The sequence below is a fragment of the Apteryx mantelli genome, chromosome 4 (genome assembly GCF_036417845.1).
Source record: "Apteryx mantelli isolate bAptMan1 chromosome 4, bAptMan1.hap1, whole genome shotgun sequence".
NCBI lineage: Eukaryota > Metazoa > Chordata > Aves > Apterygiformes > Apterygidae > Apteryx > Apteryx mantelli.
This window is the reverse complement of record NC_089981.1, coordinates 40,481,301-40,507,347: the sequence shown is the minus strand read 5'-3', so window position 1 is coordinate 40,507,347 and position 26,047 is coordinate 40,481,301. Positions and strand designations below refer to the sequence as shown.

The window sequence follows — 26,047 nt, the reverse complement described above, 5'->3', positions numbered from 1 at the left end:
CCAAAATCCTATTCACACACAAACACTTTAACGCAAGGCTAAAGTCTTTAAAAGTGAACTAGCTAGTCAGTGAGGAGCCACAGACAAAGCAGCTTAACATACCGCTCAGGCTAGTAACGCACTAGGAACTCAGCCATCTCATACTGCTAATGCAGCTCTTACAGCTTTGTCTCAACTATCAACAGCTCAGCTAATGCAAAGTAACATCTCAGTGGAAAACAAAGGACTCCAATTTTGCTGCAAGATAGGTTATAATAAGTAGAGCTCTATTCTGAGGGAGGCAAAGCCAGGCCTAAAAAATTTTTTTAAATATATATTTTATATGAATTTTATATATATAAGTGTATGTGCATGCATGTATGTACACATATATGCATATATATACACATACACCCCTCAAGCCTTATGATGCTAAAATGACACTTTCAAGTATGGTTGTCCTCCATTGAGTTACTGTGACACAGGTAACACAATACACATGCTGCTGCAGTGAGACAACCAGATGTGATGCTCACTTACACATTTTGAATATTAGCAACTGTAATGACTTTTCAGCAGAAGCAGCTTCTGCAGTCAAAAAGAATGATTCTTTGGCTCCTACATCCTCCCCCCCCCCCCCACACACACACTAAGGCCAGCAAGCTGAATATTAATCACATCGCACATTTTTAAAAATCATTTTGTTTAACTTCTACCTCATGACTGGAAACTGCTTACATATTAAGAAAAAAAAATGTTCACAATAAGGATATTCAAACACTGGAGCAGGTGCCCAGGAAGCCGCAGACTCCATCCTTGGAGATGCTCACAACTTGACCAGACAAGGCCCTGAGCTACCCTGATCCACCTGAGTCCTCCTTTGAGCAGGCAGCTGAACCAAATGACCTTTCCAACCTGAATTACTCCATCAGTCTATCTTTACAGGCAGCCTTGAGTCAGTTGGTGGGAAGGAAACAAGTGATTTTTCCCTCCCTTGCCCCTCTCAGAGAAAATGCTAGGGCTGCCTTTCAATGACTTATCTCTGACCTATAAACTCTCTAACACCAGATTCAGATTTTAAGTCCATCAAATTTTTTGGTCACTTTCTAAAGTAGAAGACTCGTTGGTGACAACTATAACAGTATCCCATAGGAAACAGCCCATTTTCAAAATTCATCAAAAGAGCAAAACACACCTTACTTTAGCTACACACACTGTATGTATATACCCACATACATAAAAGTGACTGAACTTTCTCTTTAAGTTAGGTGCTTAGCAGGATTCAAAATGGAGTATTTCATGGTTTATAAGAATCATCCATCATTGAGACAGTACATCAACTTCCAAAATTCAGAGTCAACAAGTAACAATGCAAAATCTTCCCAGTCTCCTTCGTAATTCCCCAGCTTTCTGCCCCAGTGAAAATTCTTCCTCCCCATGCCTGCCAGTGAAAGAGGACACTGGTGAAGGGAATCATTTCTCTTGTGAATCATTTCTCTTCTCTGTCTCTTCAAGATAGACACGCACACAGCATGCACCTACATGTGGCACAGACTGTAGCTGCATAAACCCATTCAGCATCCCATCAGCGCAAGGGCTACAATATTAGAGGGGGTTTTCAAGGCAGCATTCACCAAGTTAAAAGCTATTAACTAGAATGGGGAGGAGGGAGATGCAAAACAGGCAGCTCTGAATACTCTCTGGATGTGCTACAGAACCTTGTTTGCATGAATATCAATTTTTTTTGGACATTTAAATGAGTGCTATCTCTATTCTGTTTTGGCTTATCTAACCTGCTAACAGCAGGCCAGCACAGGATATAAATCCTTGCTTTCCCTGTTGTCTCTTTTCTATGCTAATTTTACATTTATGAAGGTGATCAGTTAGCAGATAGATGTACGGAAATAGGAAAGAATAGCCTAATTATCTCTATTAATTTGGGCAGAATCAAAAGGATGTTCATCCAAAAACCTGTTAGCCAATCAAGTGGGCTGGCATTATTTAAATAAAAAAACAAAAGAGGACAATTCTGTAGAAAGCAAAATTCACAGTTGCAGCATAACCTAGATCAGTAAAGCTTCCAGTCTGCCTTGAAAAAGAATAACTTTTATGAGCTGTGGTTTTGCAGCTATTTAAAATTTTATTGTCAGTTACTATGTTCATTATTGCCTGCATTTCAATAAATCCAATCAAATCTGATAAGGAAGCTTTTGAACAGTGTCCCATGGTGCATTTTGCTATTACCGATTCATGAGCGAATGTCCAGCCCAGTTATACTTCATTAACAGTCTCTGTTTGTACCAGATGAAAAGAAATTCATGCAAGGCAGAGAATGAGAACATTCTTAGAAGAGACAGAAAACGTCCTGGGTTGTATCCTACAAATACCATTGGGGAGGGTGGGGCTAAGTGCCTTCATTCAGCTAGCTTTAAGAAATAGAGACTACACACCAAAAGCATGGGCTAGAATTGTATTTAAGAGCTAGATAACAAAGAAGCTGAGAATCATGCAGCTGTTGTCATCTGAAGGTGCTGTCACTGAAAGATGCATGTTGAACTCTGATCACTTTTTATTCTTGTCAAAGTTCCCACTGACATCAGTTCTGCTAGGGTTTAAACAGACTTGCATGACAATGACCAATCATTGCAACAGTTCCATCCCTTCCTAAGGGGTTAAAATCTAAACAGCCAAAGAAATTGTTTTAACTTGTTTTCAGAGTTGCAACACAGGCCTGATACTTTATAAAGACTACAAAGCATCAGATATTTTATGCAGACCCTTTTAATGGGCCCCAATAGAAGGGGGAAAAAAGCTCACTGGCTCCAAGCAGACCTATGTGGATTTCCACAGCACAGTTATTAAAGCCCTCTTATTTTAAAAGAGATAGAAAACAGCAGGTAAAGAAGAGGCATCAAGTTAAAGATGAAAGAGCAAGCTAAAGAAAAAAGAACATTTAACAAGACATTGTATTTCTAGTCTGCAAATTTGGAAGAAGCAATTCCTTTCTTCTACTCCATGAGGGAAGCTAGTAACATCTTGGAAGTATCCTGGGAAAAGTAAGCTTCTTACAGTGGTGTTTAAAATTAATAAAAGCCTCTCTAAAATATATACATAAAGGAGCAATGCTTGTTAGTCCAAGAGTGGTAACTAACTTCTCCAAAAGTTAAGACATTTTAGAATCACATGGAATTTTTGAGGGTTCCCCCCTGCTTCCCAAAACTGGACTTTAAATCACAATGTTATACTGAAATGCCCAGCACAATATTTTATCTAGACATACTGTGCAGCCTAGGAAGTTTCACGCTAACTAAAAGTTGAGTAACACTACCTAAAGCTTAATTAATGCTAAAAAAAGGGGACAAGATCACAAAGGAGACCCAGATCAGACTTTTGCAGCTCTCTAAAACTGGAAATGCTGTAGGATTGAAGCAGGCAAACACTACTAGTCAATCCATTTGGTCTATTTTCCAGAAAGTTATTATTTAAATTTCAAAAGGTTAAGAATTAAACACTGGCAGGAGAGAGAACACAAGGAACTGGATGACATCAATAATTCTGAGACAAAAGGAACTGTTCTCCATGGTCGCAGCTCTTAATAGTGGAGGTGAACTTGCAGCACTGGGCAGCTACGGTCTTTACAATAGAGGCCAGTGTGCTGAAGCTGTATATGCAGCACATCACTTAGAGCATCATTCTTCCACTGGAAAATCCTAGGACAGATCTGTCTCTGTAAACAGGGGTTTAGGTACCTACTACAAAGCACCAAGCTAAAAACCGGCCAATTTGAGGAGCCTCAAAGACCTGAAATAATCAGAAAGGCTGTATGTCTTCTCTAACAAGAGTTAGATTAAAAAACTGGCAGCAGCTTCATTACTTAACCAATGTACACTGCAGAATACACAATTAATGCTGCCCAGCCAAGCCTTGTCATATTAGGCATGTTAAAGCAACGGCAATGGTCACTTACGGCATTCCTTCTCATCACTTTCATCAAAGCAGTCTGGCAGCCCATCACACTGCCAAGCCCCTGGGATACAGCGCCCATTACTGCACATGAAGTTTCCAGGAATATTGCATTCATTTGTGAAATTATTCCCTGGCAACAGTTGGCTCTCTGCAACAGAAGAGAGGAAAGGTTACAGGAGATAAAAAAGGCAGCAAAAGCAGTCACTGAGCGAGCTGTTTATCAGCAGACAAATCAACATGAGACAAACCAATCTTGACCTTGGTTATTTTGACGTTACTAATCAATATCCTGAATGTGGCACTTGCTAGCATTTTCTCTTTCTTAAATCATTTCACCTGTTCTCCATTCACACTCCCCATTTTATGGATTTTTTTCGTGTTATTTTATTTCTAGGAACATACAGGCAGTCTTTTTTGTATCCTCAGGCCAAAGTAAAGTTCGTTAAAGATCTCTCCTCCTTCAAAGGGTCTAAACACAAGTAAAACAGACAAGGCTACAGGAACTCAGCTCCATACCCCTATGCTTCTGTCAGATCAATATTATGCTCACAGAATATTTTCTTTTTACCTGAGGGCTGGAAACCAGGTAACACACTGGGTAATTCATACAAGCTTTTCAATTCAATTTTAAATATAATACTGCTGGTCAAAATTAGAATTGAGCTTCCTGGTCCTGATCTAGTCCCCTGGCATACATCTTTCCACAGGCAAGTAAGGCAGGTGGCACATTAGAGAGTCTGCCAAGGGGAGGAGGTTTAGTAGTAGGACACTATGTATCAAGAGAACAGTATAACAGGAAAGTCAGCAGACTTGCTTTTGAGGTTAAACACACCTCTAGGCAGTAATAGATCAATCTGTTGGGCCTCCAACTTTGTGCATTACTTTTGGAATGCAGATATCACAAACGCAAACTTCAATGAAGGAAGATAAATACACTTAAGTGACTTTAGTAAGCAGAAGAAATTAATTCACAGGTCCAAATACAGGCTGGGCTTGGAGACAGTGGTGGGTAAGAGCAGAATTGACATTCCCAAAAGAACAGCTCCATAAACAGCATTTTGGCTCACTGAGCTCCGGGGAAACTGCACGACTGCATCTTGCGACGCAGATGCAACGACCTTAACCACTGGCCAGGCACACGGAGGCAGCTGCAACACTCACGCCACAGCACCTCAACGAAAGAAAGTGATAGCCTGCCAAAAGCAAGGCCAGGCTATGCAGCTGGCAATTTTACGTCTTTTGGTTTTATCAGTTTCATTTAAACTCGATTTCATTCTCTGCATCACTGCTCTTCTGGTCAAATGAGAATGGTTTTGCTCCCTCCACGCTGCAGTGTAAAAAGGCTATGACTTAGTGCACACTGGAAAACACTCAGCTCTGGCCTATTCTAGCACTGCCATCACTCGGAAAGGTGCCTGCTCCCAGCAGCTGTTTGAGGAAAGCTGTAGCCAATTCTACTTCAGGCCCAAGTCCCTAAATCTGAATCAGCAATGAACATTGTCTGTCCTTGGCTATTCCAGCAATGAAAAACTGAACATCTATGGCACTGCCAGCAACAAACCCCAGGCTACGGCAGGCTAAAGCAGCATTGTCGACAGCAAGTTTTGCAGTTTTATGTTCAATCGATGAGTGTCTTTTTTTAAAAAAAACAGTGCTTGAACACATTCAAGCCAGTCTTTGTCACAAACCCATATCTGATATGCAATCACTAAGACAAAATAACCACTCTCAGACAGCTGCGCAGAAGGTAAAACTGTCAACTTTACACATTCTCCTATTAGCAAACAACTCTCAGTGCACTAATAATGTGTATGTCTGCAACTGGAGAAAACCTTCAGCAATATTACAAACTAAGGTATGCCTTCACCAGCTTGAAATATGATAGCTGGATATTCTTTTTCATATAAAGGCACAGCCAGCATGCCATGTTCTTAAGTTTTTTTTATAAAGCATCCAAGAGCTTCAAAAGAAGATCCTAACCCTCTTTCCTCTCTCCCTAAAGAACAGCTTTCAGGTCAGTATGGCACCTCTGAAAGACTCTTCTGGCACTTGCCATAATAGCTGTTTTTAGAGAAAATTTATAAAACTCAAATGTCCTGTCTGACAATAAGTCTCTGATGTAAAATGAAAGTTTCAAACTTCACAAGAGAACCAGGGATTACCAGCACTTTTGTCCTCTCTTTCTTGAAATCTAAGCATCTAGGCAGTATATTTAGGCAGAAACAACAGAAAAAGGTGTCATTCTCATTTGTGCTTTTGCTCTTTGCCACCACCTTCTCTGACCCTCCTACCTACACTGCCCATCTAACCTGCCCTACTTCCATACGGAAACTGCATCTATTCAAAATCCTGCTGCCAAAATCTAAGTGAGAGCTCTTCTAGACTTTGTGGCAAGTCGCTAGCTAAGAACAGGCTCCAGATCTCAGAGCTACTTGCCTTAACTGTCTTCTTCCCTCTAGGCATCGTGGTATTTCTGAGAAAACAAGATAACTGGATGCATTTCCAAGGACTGTAAGACCTCCTGTGGAGAACAACCAAAGCTCAGCTCCTGTCAGATCTACTGCTGCATCTTGCCTGCAAAGCTTTTGCAATGATCTTAAGGCTTAACTAAAAAACTTAGACCAAGCAAAATCAATTAAGGAAAATTTTAGGTTTCAAAAAGCAAAACAAACCCCCAAAAGACAAGAACTGTCTCTCACATTTAACAATTCCTTTAAATAAATGCTACTTGTACTTGTACTCTCCTAAATTGAAGGAACGTTCCTGAGACAGATACCAACTTTCATCCGTTACCCTGCAAGACGTTTGTTTATAGGACTTCCTTTGTCATACAATAAATTTATCCTCCATGTTCTTCTAAAGTAAGGATGTGTTACTAAACTTTTTACCAAACAGGAAACATAGATACAGGCAGATAAAGTTACTTACTGACAGCCTTACACAAGCTTTGCTACAGAACTGGAACACTAAACTCTGACTCAATTCTATTCCAAAGCAAGAGCTATTTCTCTTAAAATATGACCTTTATCAGCTGCTAGAAGTCATAGGTTACAGACAAAGCAATTTTAAAGTCACAGTCAATGCATCTACAAACTTGATATGCGCATTACTCCATCTCTAAAGAATCCATTTGCGAATAAAGAACTGTCAAAACAATTGCACATGTGGAACTGTTTAAATTACATAGCTCCTTCTGTAACTTCACTTCGGAAGTCTCCTTTAACCAACAGAAAAACCCTCAAGGCCCACAAGGAAATCCTCAATCCAGTCCTCACCTCCCAGCCCTCAGGAATGCAACATCCCTACCCACTCGCTAAGAGTGCAGCCTGCTGCATAACTCAGGGCTGCTCTGCACACACGCATGACAAGCAGCAGCGTCACACGTATGCAGACGACAGACGTGGAAAGGACCTAATTAGATCATCTTGTCCACTCTTCCGCAGGATTGAAACAGTGTTTTAATAAGGTCCACACAGATGTCAGATTCTGTGCAGCCAACTTGCTATGCTGACTGTTGGCAGTGGCAGAAATTCCTTCAATCTGGCAGGACTGGCTTTCCAATAGCTGACATATTTACTCTGCAGCCTCTTTGACTAATTTTGAATCCAACCCAAATATGAGCTGCACGGATGCGTTCAGTTAAGCAAGGGAGGAGGGGAAGAAGGGGAAAGAAGTATTCGATTTTCACTGCAACACATTGCTCACTTTAAAAAGCATACCATCTGGGCTGAATGAAAAAAAGACAAAATAAAAAGCCTCAAATTTCACTTTGAAGGGGACTGGGTAAGAAAAGCCAATCTGTTTTAGCAGCCACTTCCAAAAATGTTGGCATCTAAATATTTAATACTTGCTAAAAAAGAACCAGGGAAAAAATAAATAAAAGGACAAGCCATACAGAGCACTTCACACTGTATTAACAAAGCAAGTCAAGATATCCTGCAGCCCTTACCTGAAAGCACTCCAGAGAACTATGGACATCATAGCATAGAGCACTACTGATACACTGCTGCTTCTGTATCAGGAAGTGTAATCGGTAAGAGCAGGCAATCATTCTGGCCAAGTATTTTTTGAGGAAGAAGTATTTATGTACATGTTCAACATTCTCATGCACAATGTCAGTAATTTCAGTCTCTTCACAAAAAGGATCCATCGCCAAGGATGAAGCATGATCTGATTCTTGCCAACCCTCTGACATGTCTTTTGTGGAATCCAGGGATCTTCACTGGATATCTCCAGTAGATCAGTGTTTACAGTTCTTTAAATGTGAAGAGAGTGACTTTGATCCAGGCTAGTACATACCTGTGATGGTGAAGGAGTACTGACGACTACTCTCCTATCACATGATGCACAGTATGCTCCATACCTGAATGGTGCTACAGCCTCTCTTCTTTCTTTCCGGTTATCTTCTTGCCTGGTGTAAATTCACACCAGGTTTGATTACAGCACATCAGAAATCTGTCCTCACTATACTGAAATCTGCAACACGTTGTGAAAACAAACAAGACGACGACAGATACTGGAATCCAAGTCAGTAGCTGGAATTTGCAGAAGGATGAGTGTTCAGGTGTGGCATGAAAAAGATACATCTCCAACACCTGCCAGTAGCTGCTCACCAGCAAAAAACAGTTAACAGCTAAAGAAGAGGGAATGATGAAGACAGACTTGAACAAATATCTTTTTGATCTTCATCAGTAATCTTAAAGATAGCAATAAATAGTGTTAAGTATGTGGCAGGATACCTCAAGACTTCTTTCCTCAGAGGCTGCAAAACTATTTACAAACACTGACATTCAGCTCCAGTTGCTTCTGTAGATTTAGCTGCTAAGCACAGGCATATCTTGCCATACTACTTTATGTTGATATGAAGTATCTGACTCACCAAATCTATGTCTACTTTACACAAGTCTACTAATATAGATGCATTCAGAGGCAGAATTCAAAAGCTGAGCAGGATGAAACTCCAAATAGATTATGCTTTGCCTATGAACTACAGTTTAACATGCATGCATGAACCTCATTGGCAATAAAATGATTTTGTCAGCCAGATAGCACCAGCGGATTTAAGGTAGCCTTAGCTTAACAGTCACTTTACTGAAACAAAAGGCAGTGCTGATTTGTATTTATGACATAATAGTAAGGTCAGGACTCCTGAAACTGCCACAGATTCTTTGGGCAACAAGTTACTGAACCTCTTTTGCTACCTTTTCACTACTTTACCTACTGTTAAAATGAAAATAGGACAGAAGCTTTCAGGAGGAAGATCCTAAATCGAATCCAAATCTGTATAGCATAAAAAGATTGCCCATTAACAGCACCAAACACACAAGGAAAGTAAGAACACTAAGTTTACTTTCCATCTCTTGAATAAACACATTTGATATCACCCAAAAAGTTGTTTGCAGCTGTATGTTTGTAAACCTGTCTCATAAATACCTATAAGTGCAAGTCTTCAGCTTGATTTGCTTTCGTACGCACTACTGAGAAGATACTTGGACAGAAGAAAAGTGTCCCAGTGCACTTCTAGGCTGGTTTGAGGGAACAAATACAACAAGCTTTCTCTTGCTCCACTGTGTGTACCACTGACACTACCTAAGTCATCTGTCACAAATAAAGGACACCTGCCAGTGATTATCTGAAGACTTAAATCCCCTTGAACAGCTTTAATCCCTACTGTCATCTCTCCTCATTTAAACTGTCTGACAATTACATTGCTTATGCACCCAGCATTACGAGTTATGAGGGCTATTTGTAAATGCAGATTGACAACCCTAGTGCAATATAAGTTTTCAAAAATGTTTCTTCACTGATGTATCAGGTAAGTTGGTGATTATTGCAGGAACTGCTCACTGTTTAGATTCTACTTCCTGTCCTTCAGTTCTCCAGCCATGATTTTCAAGATTTAAAAACGGATCAGGCCTAGCCATTTGACCAGAAATTTCTACAGTTACTTCCAATTAAACATTAAATATTACCAAGGCAAATCAGAGGCCATGGAAATAGCCCTGAAAAGGATCCTGTCAATTGTGATAGAAAACCTACAAGCAAGCAAGTCAGGCCATACCTCTGAGAAATCTGAGCATCTGCAGCTATTGAATGTCCATCCTTCACCCATGAAAGCCTCAGAGCAAGAGCTTTATTTCTTGAACTGGAAAGCAATTAGCACATCATGATGACCACCACAAATACAAGATAACACGTAAAGAATAGAATATCTTTTTCTAAAATCCTACAGTATTATTTTAAGCAACTGGCACATTCCTTATCAGAAGTGGCTGCATTTTAGCACTTACCAATGCAAATTCCTGAATTCAATATAATCTTCTAAATCTTTCCTCAATAAACAGCTATTTGCTTCTTCCTTACCCTGAAGGACTCAGAAGAGATATCATGTGCTGGAATGGAGATGAGGTGAACAGGCTTACTTTAATCCTACAGCCTTCATGGCTGGATTCACATTTGGGGGACTAGGCATTTCACTAGAATCCCCACGTTTGTCTGTCTCCAGTGCAGCTGCTCGAGTACAGAGACACACATAGCTTCTAGGGCCACAAGGCGCTTGGCACAGCCGGCGGGGTGGACGAGAAACAGGCTATTGGCCATTCACAGAGTGATCATGAAGCCTGTTCGCAGAACCACACTAACATAGGTTTAAACAGAAAAAATGCTGGAAGGAGGAGAGAATGGAGGTAGAACCACTTATTTGGATTATGTACTGAACCAAGTGCACTTTTACAGGCAAGTGTTTCCCAGCAGCAACAACTGGAAAATAGCAGATCAAACCAAAAGATTTCACACTGTGCTTATCCAAACTAAGGCTATCCAGACAGGTCTCTCCTAAATAAAGATGGGAGAAGTAATTGTATTTTATTTTTAATGCCTTTGAAGAATGTATTGCTGTAACACCACCCTGAGGCCAGCATTATTTTTGTCTTCACAAAAGGAAATGACTAAAGGATTTACCCAGTGGCACACAAGACCTACAACTGATTGAGAAAGAGTTTAGACTTCTTGACCCCAGACATGAAGCTTTAGCAATATACTAATAATTCCTTGCTGAACAGGAGTCATTCAGGTTTGTATCAGACAGCTGTAAATATGAGGAATTAATTCTAGGGTGGGGCAAGGGACATGACAAACCTTATTTTGTAGCCTCACTAAGAAGCTCATGTGTCCCATGGCACTAGTCCAGTCTCCTCACTATCGGATCAAGCGAACATGATGCCTGAAAAATACTGAGATCACCCCTGAACTGTGACAGTACTGAGATTTTTGAGTCTTTCAGTTACAAATTTAAATATTTAACCCCCCAAAGTGCATATGGTGTTACAGAAGAAAACAAAAAAATGATGGAGTTAAGCCCTTATTATCCCCTAGCAAATAAGGTTTATGATCCTTTGCAACTACTGGAGTCAACACACGGCTACCTTTCTCCCTATTTTTGGTTAGCGGAGACTCCTGAAGATTTGTGGAAGAGGTTCAGTGCATGACCCCCAGCTTCTATCCTTTGACTGTAATGGACTTCTCAGTAAATGGTTTTCTTTACTGAATTGTTTCCCTTCCTGCTTGGCCTCAATTCCCCAAGATAACTTATGGAGGAAGATCAACTCGTAGACCGTGATTCCCAGTCATCCACCCAACTCCTGAAGCAAGATCAACACTCCAAATTTAGGATGGCTTTGCTTTTCCCAAACTCTTCTGCAGTTGTGGTTCTTTTCCTTCCATGACTTTAAGCAAACTAAGAAACCAGTTACCATGCAACCAAGTAGAGCAGGAACTTATACGGCACCATCCATCCCAGAGGAAGTTAATTGTTATAATAATTTTCCCTAATTATTTGTTCTTCATATTTTCAGAAGAGCTTAACTATTATCTCTGGGCATTTAAATAGAAAGTTAACACTGTCCAGAATAAAAACCTGAAATAAAAGGAACATATTTCACCATACAGCTGTCCTCTTCAGCTTACTGAAGAGTCACTGTTCTAATCATTTTGTCTTTTCCAGAGGTTATCTTTTTGATCTTCCAGAAGAGAAGATGATGCTCACTGATTAAAAAAAGGCAATAGCGCAACTGATTGAAAGCAAGCAACCCCTCCACAACCCATATACCACCCTAAAAACATGGAGTTCAGACAAAACCTACTCTTACAGAAGGTAGTTGATAAACAAGCTTTTCCAAGTCAACTTCATATTCAGGTTGTTCAGCATCTTAATTGGAGCGTAGCTTAAAGCTCAATACACACTCGCATTCCGTGATAAGCAGTATGAGGAAAGAAACATTGGTTGCTGTACGGTTGCCAAACACGACTGTAGGATCTTGTATTTACTGAGGTAATGTGCATAGTTAGCAAAGAAATGCTGAAAAAGTAATATCAGCAGACTTCTTGGAATGCTTCTAGTATCTGCAGCACCAGGAGAAGCTCATATTTCAGATTTCTGTATGGCACAGAGCTCAGTTATTTATAGGTTATTAGGGGTTTCAAATGGTAGTCAGTGACTACCATTGACTTAAGGCTTTCAGTCTTCTAGAAAATACCTCCTTTAGCACATTGCTTTAAATCACAGGACACTGGCATTCTTCCCTCAAAATCCCACCTATTGATCTACCAGCACTACCCCAAACACTAGAGCCTTAACAGCATTAACCCTTGGTTTTCTACTTCTTAGCAGAAGGTGCCACTTCAAGGTGACACAGTTCTGCATTCAGACAGATTATATAAAAGTTCAGCTTCCACATCAGAAAACAACAGTCACCTTCACAGGCTGTGGGACTGATCTGCCCTCTTCTGAACCAGCTCCAACTTTCCTGTCATGACTAGTACCAACAGCTTGGCTTAGACCCTTGCAGAGTGTCACAGCGCTAATTCCTAAGAGACATGCTGTCACAAGAAATTTTGCTTTGACTGCAATCATGTTACTAATGTCTGATGTATAATCCTTTTTTAGAAGTTCCCTAGATAAAAATGCATGCTTTTTGAAATTAACTTCAATTTTTAATTGGATGGAAGATTGTGAGAGTATTGGTGGCAAAAAATAAGCAATATAAATACACATTAAAAAAAAATCCCAACTGAGTATCTTGATGAGGGTAGCAGTAAAAACAGAAAGAAAGGACAAGTATCCAAGGACATAATTTCTATACTCAAACATGCTAAAAGCAAAGCTAATCCTATTGATTTTATGCCCTCCATACTCAATGACTCAATGCACTTAGTATTTTGTCCTTTTTATTAAAACACAGAAACTGTGTATATAGAAAAGCATCCAGCTTCTTCCTGAACCACATATCATGTAAAGTCATCACTAGACTCCAGCTACCTTGCAACAAAGGGCAACAGTAAGCCACCACGCATATCACACTACAGACTAAGGATACCTCCAGAGAACAGGAAAGACCATTGTGTTTAGCATCTCCGGAGAGAGTACTTTATCTTGTCTTGCTCAGTCTCTTGCTACCTTTGAAGAAAGAGACCTGCATGTACCTTGTCATAATTATACAGCCACATTACCACAGTGCCTGAAGTCATCATCATTTTTACATTTAACATTCTTATGATACAGCTAGGTATATTATCTTTTCACAGACAGTCTCAGACCATGGTTTAAAGAGACAATAAATCAATTTTTGCAGTAACTAGTGTCAGATGAATAAAATACCACAAGAACCTGACATAGTGATGAACCAGTATGAACATATTCTGCTAGTTTTGCCTTAAAGGCTTGGTTTAAAACAAACAAAAAAAGCCACGAACCTAGCTTTGGCTTGGTAGACTTTACGATCAATACAATATCATCTGTACTCCCATAGAGAGCACTGTTGCATGTTACCTAATTGAACAGATATGGCGTCTGGATAAAGCTGGCGTCTGGTGATCTGGTTCACAGATATGGCACTAGTGATTCTGGAACCATAGCCTAAATTATTCTCAATAGGGCACAGAAGGAAAGAAAACAAATAGATAGTAATTCTCACTGTTGTTTCTTATGTCCCAAACCAGTATCATTATCATGCCCTTTAATCAAACCCTCCCCCTCTATGATTGAGGAAGATCTTGTTTTTCTAGACCTCATGCTCAAATTACTATCCACCAATTTGGCACACAGCATACAAAAAATACTTGGTTTGCACAGCTCGTCAATGACAGCCTACTTAGAACAAAGGTATTAGAAATACTTTCTAAAAAATGTAATTTGAAGGAAAACAGAACAAAACAAGCACATTTCCCAGTTCCACACTGCAACATCAGCTCTGGCTGCTGGTTTGGCTATTGTGGGAACTGAATCCTTCTTTGAAGGGGGGCAACGCACAGGAAGTTGGCTGAAAAATTAAGCGGTACCAGTCACAGTCAGGGAAACGTTTACAGTCCGCTATCTGCAACAACTCTTTTAATGCTGAAATTCTTCCTCTATTAGTCTCATCTCACCATTTATTCTGCTGATAAGATATGGCAAAAGAAATGTACTCATGCCCAACAACCACCTAGAGATAATTTTTCCAAGCTGAATCTTTTCTTCTTTTCCCAGCAGAAGGAACTCTGAGTATTAATCACAAATGGTTTATCGATAAGGAGGAAAGAAAAAAGAAATACAGTCTCATATCAACAGATAAATATCTTAGGGGTGGGGGAGCATATTAATAATAAGCTTTTAGTTTATTCAAAGATCTTTCTTATGAGATTAAATAATTGCCTTTATTTCACAAACCGCTGAGACAATCACATTCTGTCTGCAAAAACACAACAGAACATAAAATTTTAAAATGCTCTTACAATGCCGAGCCTAATCACTCACCATAAACCTGTCCTTTAAATATTCATGTGTCATGAAACCAAACTGCTATATACAGATCTCTATATAGTTGCTTTCTGCTGTTATGTCTAGGTTTTAACTATTTGTTCTCTCAGCAAACACAACCCTCTTTGTTAAACACTTTCCTTGGCAACAGGATACTTCCGACCAGCATCACCAGTATAAATCATAAGCTTGTGTAAACCTGTAAGAACAGACTGCAGAACTGGACACTAAGTCTTGCACAAAGTGACTGTTAAGATTAAAAAAAAGTATTATTCAATTAAAGGATAGGAAAGGCAGGAAAAGGAAGAAAGAATGACCACATTTGAGCTTAAACTATATTTGGAATTCCATTCATTTGGATGCTGAATCTTTAGAAATACTGTCAGTTTAGTTTACATACATACACTTGAGATGAGCAGTTAAATAAACATTTTCCAACCAATACTTATCAGGCCTGCAAACACAAAGCAGTAGTAGAATATAAATGAATAGCCTATAGCAAAACCAATGAACAAAAAAAATTTTTTTTTTTTTCCTAACAACTGGAAAGGTCTGGGTTTAAATTTCTTCACATGATACTGCATTGTCAATAAAAACAAAAAACCCTTACCTAGCAAAATTTTAAACTTAAGTTTCCCATTACAGAATCAGAATCATTATATTCAAAGGTTGAAGGCTTTTAATTACTCTTCCAGACTTGTTTCTGCAAGGGCTTTTTCCACATTATGCAGATGCAACAGTTCATAGTAGGCTGCTGTTAAACTGTTTTCTTATTTTAAAATGTGTATCAAATTACCTGTACTTAAGGGCTTTCATAGATTATGGTTTGCTGTGCAACTCTAGGATGCCCAGTCTTAATAGTTAAGCAGAGCAGTCTCATTCTGTTATATTTTACACCAGACATAAGAAAAATCCCACAGTTGTTCTGTCCAGACAAAACAGTTTGATTCACTATGTATTTATTTCCCCACTTGCATGTGCTTTTTCAATCTGTTTGGTTGTGCCATATAGCAATGACTTAAAGGAGGCTCTGATGAGAAGTAATCCCAAGGAGCGGCAGCGGTTAACTGTGACACTATACCAGTTAGAGTGTAAATGATAAAAGTTTTATTTACTTCTTTGCAGTTTTTTTTCTCCTATAACATCACTTGCTCTAGGAGCATTTCACTATAGTAACAGTATGTTGTAATTTATAGGCACAAAACACTGAAGACCTTTGGAGTTGGTAACTGATACTCGACACAGCCAGCCCACAGTACACCCCTGTGTACAAAAGCAACAATGCCTGAAGATGCACTAACACAAAAACATGGAAGGGGAGAACAAGGGAGGAGAGTGCTGAGCTGCTCCGTCAGCAGGATGTTAAGCAGATATCACCTTGCTCCTTCTCCATGAAATATTGAGTGCTGAGTGACTATTTACTATTTCTGCAGTCTTTTCTCCCACAGCATCATACAGATCACATACACAGAGTCAACATCCACAAAAGAATTATGATTCATAGGCAGAAGAATATTTCTTCTTCCTCTGAAGAAAAAAAAAAAAAAACAAAAAAAACACTGCACCTCCAGAGAGAGAGTCCAAACACAAAAGATGACAATGTGGAATAATATTGGTCACTGGCAGCAGCACAATGGCTAACTAGCCATAGCTGCTTTTCTGTACACAGCCGTGATCAGCTAAAGGTGCATCTCAACAGCTTACACTGATCTACATCAGGGCTTAAATAGCCCCATCTGTTTCCTTCCCCTGGTTATGAATTCCTGTCTTCCCTCTTATTAGCCAGGTGCATAAACTCCAACACAGGTGGCAGCTAGTTAAAAAAAAAGATAACCCAACTAGTAAAAGCCTTTAGTTCTCAGAGGGAAGAGCTGTCTGAATCAAACCACCATCAGGTTTCACAAGCATCAGCAGTAGCAGAAGAGAAGGGCAGGGACACACGTGCCCTGGGAGGAAGGGCAGGTTGCGCCAGCTTAAACTGCGTTCTCCTGCAGAGATCACACACTGGTAAGATGTCAAAATGGGATGCCAGCCCAAATATGGACACCTTAAGCTGCTGTAGAAATGCACCACTAGGATGAAAGCAAGACAAAGACCATAGCCTCTTCTTAGGCTAAACCAAATAACTCAAAAACATTTCTGCCTTTTTCAACAGCCAAAATGTTGCTTAGTCTAATAAAATTCCTTGTCCCTAACCCCTATGCCATGATTCCTTCTTTAGGGATCAAGCAAAGGAGAGTTTTCAAGAGCAATAACTATCTTGGCAGCAGCATATCAGAATCTCTCCCCAATATGGAAAGTAGCATTCCAGATAACCGATATGTCGCACTATGTCCCAGGGAAGGCTGGCATCCCATGGTGACAGCTTGCCAGTGGACAACCATTTGATAGGTGTGATAAAGAAGACTGTGTGCAGCTCTAAAAGCAAACTCACACTGTGTAAGCATGATGAAGGGAACCAAGAGCTGGTGAAGCACTGCACAAAACTAAATAAAAAGATGAGGTTATAATGAAGTTATGATAATATCATTAGGAGAATAATTCATACATTTAGGATTTGACTACATGTCAGCACAGCACATCTGCAGGGGAAAATAAGTTGTGGTATCAGTACCAAGGGGAGAACTTTGTCCATGACACTACACAAAAAGGCCACACCTCAGAAACAGTCTGCAAGACAGGCTGGATGTGAGGCTCTACAGAGAGGACCAAACCCAAGAAAGAGGCCAGGATGCAGACCAGAATAACAAGCAAATCAGCAACAATGTCCTAACAGGAAGGAAAGAGCCCATAAACTCTCACTCAACATCACTGAGCTAATTTCCACCTGTGAGGCGACTGATGACAGATAAGCAAGATTTTAATCTATCTCTCTCTGTCTAGATTTGCAGACTTCCCTGCCCCAGGAAGGCAATTCGGTTCTTTGCTTTGAAGTCTTGCCCTAAGAACAGAAAACAAGGAGGCCAGAAACTTTTCTCCTGAGGCTCCTAAAAAAATCTGGAAGGGAAACAAGAATGTTTTTTCCAAACAATACATTAAAACAACAGTTGAAGCTAGGAGAAGAATTGGGAGAAGACAATCAAAGAAACAAAGGAAAGGAAAGGCAACAGTTTAAGCAGAGGAGAGCAACTGTACTAGTTGCTAGTAACAGTACAATGCAGGTTAAGACAAGGTACCTGCTTCCAAACAGAACCATTGGTTAGAAATAGATGATTATTTTTCAAAAAGGAATTCAACTCCAAAGACATAAAAGTTAGACTAGAAAAAGGCTATACGTGAACCAGGAAACACCACAGGTCTTGGTGACCAAATGTGGTGTAAGGTGAACTTAGAATACTGCTGAAGCTTCAAGAGGAAAGGCAAACCATTCCTTCCCAGCTGCAATGTTACAGAAATAAATGTACTTCAGAAAAAAGTAAAAATACATAATAACAAGAACAGAGCTTTGATTTCAGAGAATCAACAGGTTGGGCTATAATCTCCTACTCTTTCAGCCGCCCTCCCAACAAGCGCCTGGCAAGCCACAGGGCAACCAGAAGGGCACCCTTTAGACCATCCAGGACTTCACATCATTCTCATAATGATATTTTGGAGATCACTGCTAGTATAATGGCCTAATTCAACAATGAAACATCATAGGGCACAAGTCTCTCAGAATGTTGTGCCCTAGGTCTGTCTTGAAGAGACTTTGCTAATAGTTCAGACTTGACAGGTTTCTTTTATTAAAACCAAAGCATTATATGCATTTGCCCCTTTCTGGTAGGTCTGGCCATGTGTCCTCCCCTACGTAACCCTCAAAGAAAGTTAAATGGGGGCAGAAGATGGGAGTTGCGCATTGCAAAAGTAGACAACAACTGGTTATTTATTTGAAGTTGGAAAAGTCCCATAATCACTGCCAGAGACCTAAAAAAATAATCACATCAAGTAAAAAATAACAGCTTTTATAACTACCTATCTAAAACATGATTTCTCCCCCTTCAAACTGAGCTGTTTGATATGCTTTATACAATAATAATAAAAAAGTACACAGAAGATAAAGGGACTATTTGCTCCATGGATTAGACTTCTGCTGCTTTCTGTAAGCAAATCAAGAATAGAAAAATAAATGGCATTTGCATTTTGTCAATAGGAAACTTGCTGTTATGAAGATGCACAGCAGGGATTATATTGAAGTCAGGGGCTCATTCTTTTCACAGGAGTTTAGTTGCACCTTATCTATTTCACTTATTCATTGAAACAGAAGCCCTAGTTCAGAGAAATGATGTTTCTCTGTTACAATGGAACTTACATTGTGTCTTCATGCAGGTGGGAAGATAGTGTGGGTGTATAATGTGGGTGTGCAATCTTTTTCTATGGCATATGTGACCAATTCTTCCCAGCAAAAACTGCCATAGCAAGATTCCATCCAAGCAAACCACACATTACAAATTGCTTTAAAGCTAGTGGTAACATCATGGGTTTATTTGTAATATATGCAATCTTGGATTTTGGCTCTTTTAACAGACTCTATGCTTAACATGACAGTGAAGAGGGAGGAATACTGGAATGAAGTTGGACAGAGGAATATTTAGCAAAAAATAGAAGAAAAATAAAAGCCAAATGTGTTTTTAATGTGCGCATAGGAAACCTGAACACACACACCCCCCACTCTCCCCAAGCAATGGAGACAACTGTCAAAGTCTCTGGAAAGGGCTATACAAGCAACAGTCCAGGATTTAGTCTATGTGGTCTTTCAGCTTTCTTTCTTCTTAGTTTCTTCTTTGATTCCTGCCAATTTTGTTTCATTTGCTAAAATCCTCTGAACAGTTGCCAATAAAGACAGGCAATACTGTTTTTAAAATCTATCCTGTCCTCAAAAACAGAAAATCACCTCACCCCACTCAAAGTACCTATTAGACAAGAGGCACCGAAGAGAAGCTTAACAGTGTACTCCAGTTAGGAAAGAATAAGCATTTGTCTACTTCAGTCCCTAATCCAAATATTTCGGGTATCTCACTTAAGTCACTTGCACCTTCCAAATTTGGATGTGGTTTGTTACTAGGACTGATGAATTCCTGGACAAATTGTGAGTTAACGTAAGTTAACAAGTTTCTGATTAACTACAAAACCATTTTTGCTTTTAAGGCTTCACTCAACATTTTTTGAGTCAAGTATTCTTCCAGTGAGCACTCCTCCCCCACCCCCCAATAACATCAGGGGATCTCTAGAACCTTGCTACAACCCCGTGGATCATTTTCTTGGTTAAATAGTCCCTGAAAACTCCACATTCCACCTGGCATCTGTCATATTTACTCAGGCTACAAAGAGTCTTTTCACAAAACTGGGGCAGCAGCATGTCCAGATAGAAAATACCAAACTAACAAACTTTGGGAGGGTTGTGGAGCAAAGCAGTGAACCTGTGAATCATCTACAGAATTATGTAGATGAGGAAGGGAGGGAATGGACAAAGTATCCAGAATTTTGTGAAAATTTGCACTAAAACCAGAAGTTAACAATATTCCAGTGACCCAGGAGACTCAAGATACCCAGGCAAGAGACAGAGCTTCTCAATATTAAAGTTTTTATTCTCAAAGTGCATATCTACTTGGTTCCAAGACAGGGATCATGGATTTCCTCCCCTCCCCACCCCCAAAGTTCTAAGAAAACAAATGTTATCATTTGCAGTAGCACTTCAGATTCACCATAACTGGGGTTCCCAAGTGTCCTGATGAATATACCAGGGAAACAGCCATTTCAGTCTGTCGCCATTAAGGGTTAATTGTAATTTCCAGTCTCATTGGCCCATTTGTGCATTCCCATAAATACCAACCCAGCAGATATAATTGCAAAGCAGGTATATTTGGCTCCAGTCACTCTGCCAATTTAGCAGCAATGAATGTCTGAAAATTACAGGGTGTAAGTTTAGCAGCATGGCTCTTGCATACGTGTTTCTTTACTGGTAGAGAATGTATTTGATTAATTAGAATTAAAAGACAGACATCACACCTCATGAAAGCTTGTTTATTTTTCCCCTCCCTCTGGACAGAAAGAAAGCAAAGCAAAAAAAAAAAAAAAAAAAAGACAAGACTACAACAGCTGGATAATGACAAAGACAACACAGCTTGTCCATTGCTGAGTTTCAAAAGTAATTTGTTTTTGGTCAATAAGCAGGGAATTACCTGTGCTAGTGCCAAGTAACTAGCAAGGACAACCTGAATATATTTTCTCCAGAACTACCATGTTCAAATTTCTCTCACCCCCACAAAGAATCAGTAACTAGCTAGCTCTAATTGCGGTTCTTTACTACTCCATAAATACACATTTGCACTTTTCCTCCTGTCCTGCACCCACATGACAATATTCACTACAAGATATTCAGAAGACAATGAAAACTGAACATGTAGGACACTGGTAGGTAATATAAATGTAGTGCTAGACTGACAGCTAGTACCATTTACCAGACCATTAGTGTAACACATACAGGCATTAGTAAAAGCTTCTTCTATCCCACTTCACACACTGGCAACAGCACCAACCAGGAGAAGCAGTCTCAAGCCATTGCATTTCTACAGGCCTACACATGGGCATCTCTGCTGCTAAGGCAACTCCAATTCTTTCAAGTAAGAATGATGTCTCAGCCCACTTTTAGCTAATACCAGCTGCTGTCCACATTGGACAAGCTTCTGATTTCCAAAGCAGAAAGTTTGGAAAAATGAGACATTTCATACTCTGAGATTTTATTTCTTTTCTCTAAACCTGCTACATTATGATCAGTGAAGTAGGCCCCACGGGCAGGATAAGAAGTTCTTTGAAGTAATAGACCTTACTGTAACTTTTGAAAACTAGTTAAACGTTGTAGAAAGAGATTACATATTTCAGACAAGTTGTAAAGCAAATAGAGGAAATAATAAAGAGAGCAGAGACTTAAGCACTGATGAGTTTCCTCCTACAAAAGTAGTAGGAGGGAGCCTTCACTTTACACAATTATAAACAATCTTCTGTAAGTTTTCCCTTTACTTACACTTCAAGACTTGTGTTGCAAAAGTATATGGAGATCAGTGCTTTAGCACAGAGTCACTCTTACAAAGGCAAAAATAATTGGTTGAGAAGAGGAATCCTGCACTTAGATGATACAGTCCACGAATAAGGGATCTTTTTAATCTCCTTTTCTCATTTTTATGATGAGCAAAAGATTTCTTTGTTCTTCAGCAGGTTTCCAAAAAGGGACACTTTCCTCTTCATAAACACTAATGCTTAGTCACATCCTGTTGCAGCTATTTAACAGGATGGCTATACTAATTGCTACATTAGCAAAAAACAATATGTGATACTGTCTAGGACACAAGATAAGCATCATCAGGAGAGAGACAAGTGATCCCACTGGGTAACCTGCAATCTTGTATTACATAATATGGCAGGCTCTTCTGTTTTCAGAGAGACCTCTGCAAGTGCATCCCACATTGATTAATTCCAGATAGGCCTTTATTTGGCAATATGGAAGAGGATGCTTGTAATTTATTGATTCTCTGCTCCTAAAAGTAAACTCCTTACGTTCGAGAACTAGAAAAACTGAGCTTTGCAAAAGAACACTGACAACTCAGCCACATTCTCCGCTTCAAGTCTGAAAAAAAGCCTGCCTGCATCATAGCAGCGCTTTATGCGAAATGAGACTCTTATGATCCTGGCGACGAACAGACAGAGGAAAAAGGACAGCCAATGGCCAAAAGCATCTTCTTTCAGCAACACTTCATTAATAATTTAGGTATTAATGGCCATGTAACTGGAGTGTTTGCAGGAGAAATGAACTGTATAGCTGTCCATTATATTGAAGGCACTGCCTTTGCTTTCTGTTTAAACAGCAGTGCTTCTGTTTCATTGAAGGGTCAGTCCTTTTTAAAAGGGAAAAGGACAAGTGTGTGAAGCTCAATTAATAAATACAATTCATGTAACTTAAATTTATAACACTCAAAAATGTATGATGTGATTATTACAGGTTTTTCCTGTCTTTCTACCCTTCTATGCAATTAATTTCCATATATTCAAGTACAATATAGTCTATAACACACAGAGGAAAGATTTATGCACTCATTCTTTGCTGCAAATTATGTATAAGGATATTTCTCATCAAAAAGTTACCACTTATAAGAAATATTTCACTTTTTACCATGTACATTGATCCATATTCTGTGGACTAGATGAAAGTGTAAAGGGGAAACTAAGATAACAGTGAATACAATACAATGGGTAATATTTGCCCAATGCAAGCACCCTAAAAACAGCTTAGCTCTTGGGAAACAAATCACAGGCTATGATAGCATCCTACACCACACTCATGCGTTTATATATGAAGCAGATGATCCTGCTCAACCAGTAGCATTTAAATTATATACCAGCTCTTCACACTTCTCCAGCAGATTTCCAAAGTAATTAATCTAAAAGGAAAACTAAGTATTGACTGGATTACAGCCGATTACTGCATGCACAAACTTAACTGAGCCTAAGTGTTGTCATCACCAAACAAGGCAAGTTAATTCCATATGTGAACCCAAAGAAGGAAGGACACCTGAAGACATCTGTGATATGACATTATCCTAAACACAGTTGTCCTTAAACCGATGATAATAGTGATTGCTTCCTTACCATTTGCAGGGTCACTATGATTACTCATATGATCAGCATCTTTTCTATAAAATCCAAAGAACTGACTCCAGAGAGGACAAGGAGCAAGACTTACCCCACCATTTAGACTTTTTGTAGGGGAAGGAGGGAGGTAACACATAAGGAACAAGCCACAGATGCAGCACAAGTTCCCTCAGTTAGCTGGTGGGTGTGAAGAAGATACAAAGGGATACTTCCAACTCCAAGAAATGAGTTGTCTGTGGAAAATTAGTTTCTTACTTCCTCTAAAAATCTACAGCTAATGACGCTGGGTATCCTTCAACAATTACTAAGTTATTACTTACTCCAAAGGCAGGAAGACTATTCCTAGCAGGACTGGCTACTTAACCAGGTAACCGCAGCTTCATTTTTGTCATTATTGGAATATTCATTAAAAATGTCTCAGTGCATTTCAGATAACCCTGTAATCAATACATTTCAAAAAGGCCCAGAATACCCTACACAATAGGCTTGAGTACCTAGAATAATATTTCTCATCGGACACAGACAGAGCAGATTGTCACGTCATTCTCAATGACTGCCAGAGCCAGGTGACACCACAACTTTTCCTGTATCACAAGATACCTTTTGTGTTTTTTAGAGACACCTTGTCAGCAAGAAGCACATGCTAACAGAGATGTTTTGTGATCAAACTCTTGGTGTGAACAATCTTACACAGCAAGATGAAAACCAAGGCAAACTCTCTAAATATATAGACAGAACAAGAGCACAAAACTGGGTGTGTCAGAGGAAACAGAAATCCAGTTATTCCCACACCATACCCCAGCCCAACTCTCAACTCCTCCTTCTGTTGAGCCAGTTTTACATTGCTGTTACTCATCTGAAGCTATTAGAATCACACTGGTGAAAGGGGGCATAGAATGAATCATTTTGATTATGAAAAATGAAGCTTTAAGCAATTATACTCAGGCCTTAAAATTACTGTTTTTCCCTTCTCAATTTGCTGCTGAGAAAAATATACAAAAAAATTTTCTGTGAATCTTAAAAGGAAAAAAAAAAAAAGATGATGATTTAGGAACATATCGTGCAGGCACATTACTCCAAGAAATCCCAGCCACAACAAATTCAAGTCAAAACTCCCAGTTTTAATGACAACTTCATGGAACTTCATTCACTCAAAATAACAGCATCTTTTGTGTCTAATTATTTTCTTCCTTACTTCAAAGAGAGATAAGAGTGATACTGTGTGAACACAACAAATTAGAGCTGGCTAAAATTATTAATTTGTTCCAGATGTCATGAAATTTCATCTTTTTAAATTTGGTTTTAAGAAACCAATATTTTTAAAGAAAATTTGCTAACTAGAAATTGAAACAAGAAGAAAAAATAACTTGAAGAAATGAAGTAGTCTTTAGGGAATCTTGCAAAGCTGCTCACTGAAACCAACAGTCTTTCCAGCCCCATCAGCAGCTGCTGGGGCTTTCAAGAGTTATGGCAGACCGTCTGTTCATGGGGGGGGGGGGGGGGGGGGAATCTTCCATGGACACGGACTGGAAGGGTAGGCAGGTGAGTGCATCCAAGGCTCTCCTCTGTGGGCATGACACATTTGTCCACTACATGCTAAAGCACAGCCCAGAAGCACCAGGAACCTCAATTCAAATTTTTGTTCTGAATGCCTGTATTCACAGCAGAGGCAGAAGCTGAGCTGCAAACCAGGAAATCTGAGCACTATGGCAAACGCTAAAAGAACAGCCAAGGATGGAACAGCTCTCAGACTTTTACCCCTAACCTTTGCAAAGTGAAAGCTGCTATAGATCCTAGACACCCATCAGAGGGCTTCCAAGTTCTGAGCTCAGGAATGCAGACTCCCAAGACTAACATGGCTTCCAGCAAGTAGAGCTCACCTCAGAACAAGAGGCGACTGCAGGTCCTGGTATTTCTGGCTGTCCCAGAGCAGCACAACCTGAAAGCAACAAGGTCACCATGGGAAACTCTGAACATGCACTGAATCAAAGACACTGAGCAAAACATTCCAGATATAGGGAGCAAGCATTTGAAATACAGATCAGATCTACAACAGTTGTCTACACAAAACAGCGACAAATTCCCAGGGACCGAATCTCCATTACTTCTCCCCTTCTTAGGGCAAGAATCCCTCCTGATTTTAAAGATTTGCTTCAAGTTCATATAAGTATGGAGAGGAAGAAATAGGTGGAGACAAGATCAGTGAAAGAATATGCTTATATTTACTTTTTGACTATCATGCTACAAGACCATCTTTTTCCTAAATTTGGAATTCAGTTTCAAGTTCAACAAACTACACACAAAAAGGCTTGTTTTTGAGAATCAGTTGTCAATTCATTTTTGTATTCATTGCAGTTTAAAACAGGGAGTTCATCCACTGAAATAAGGCCATTTAAGTTCATTTAAAGAGGAAAATAATCAGGTTAAACAGTCTCAAAAGTGTATAGAAATAGTAACAATAATTCTTGATGTGTTTAAGAAAGATAAAAACTGAATCCACTTTGAAACTATGTATGTTTGCAGGAAAAAAAACACTCTCTAATGGCTCCTTGGCAAACTAGACTCAGATAAAACATATGCTATTAAAGACTGTGCTATTTATTAGGATGTAGCACAGCCTTTAAGAACTATTCAAATTGCTGAAGTCTGCACAGGTAAGATAAAGACAATGCCTCAAACTAAAAGAAC

General features: G+C 39.4%; 1 protein-coding gene across 1 annotated transcript in view; it reads right to left on the bottom strand.

Annotated features, from left to right (window-relative positions):
- The window catches only part of LDLRAD3 (low density lipoprotein receptor class A domain containing 3), a 123,082-nt gene that overhangs the window by 81,483 nt on the left and 15,552 nt on the right, over nucleotides 1-26,047 (bottom strand). Inside the window, exon 2 of the mRNA XM_067296302.1 lies at nucleotides 3,947-4,093. Within this exon, the coding sequence (XP_067152403.1) occupies nucleotides 3,947-4,093 (147 nt within the window). The remainder of the gene's footprint in view (nucleotides 1-3,946; nucleotides 4,094-26,047) is intronic.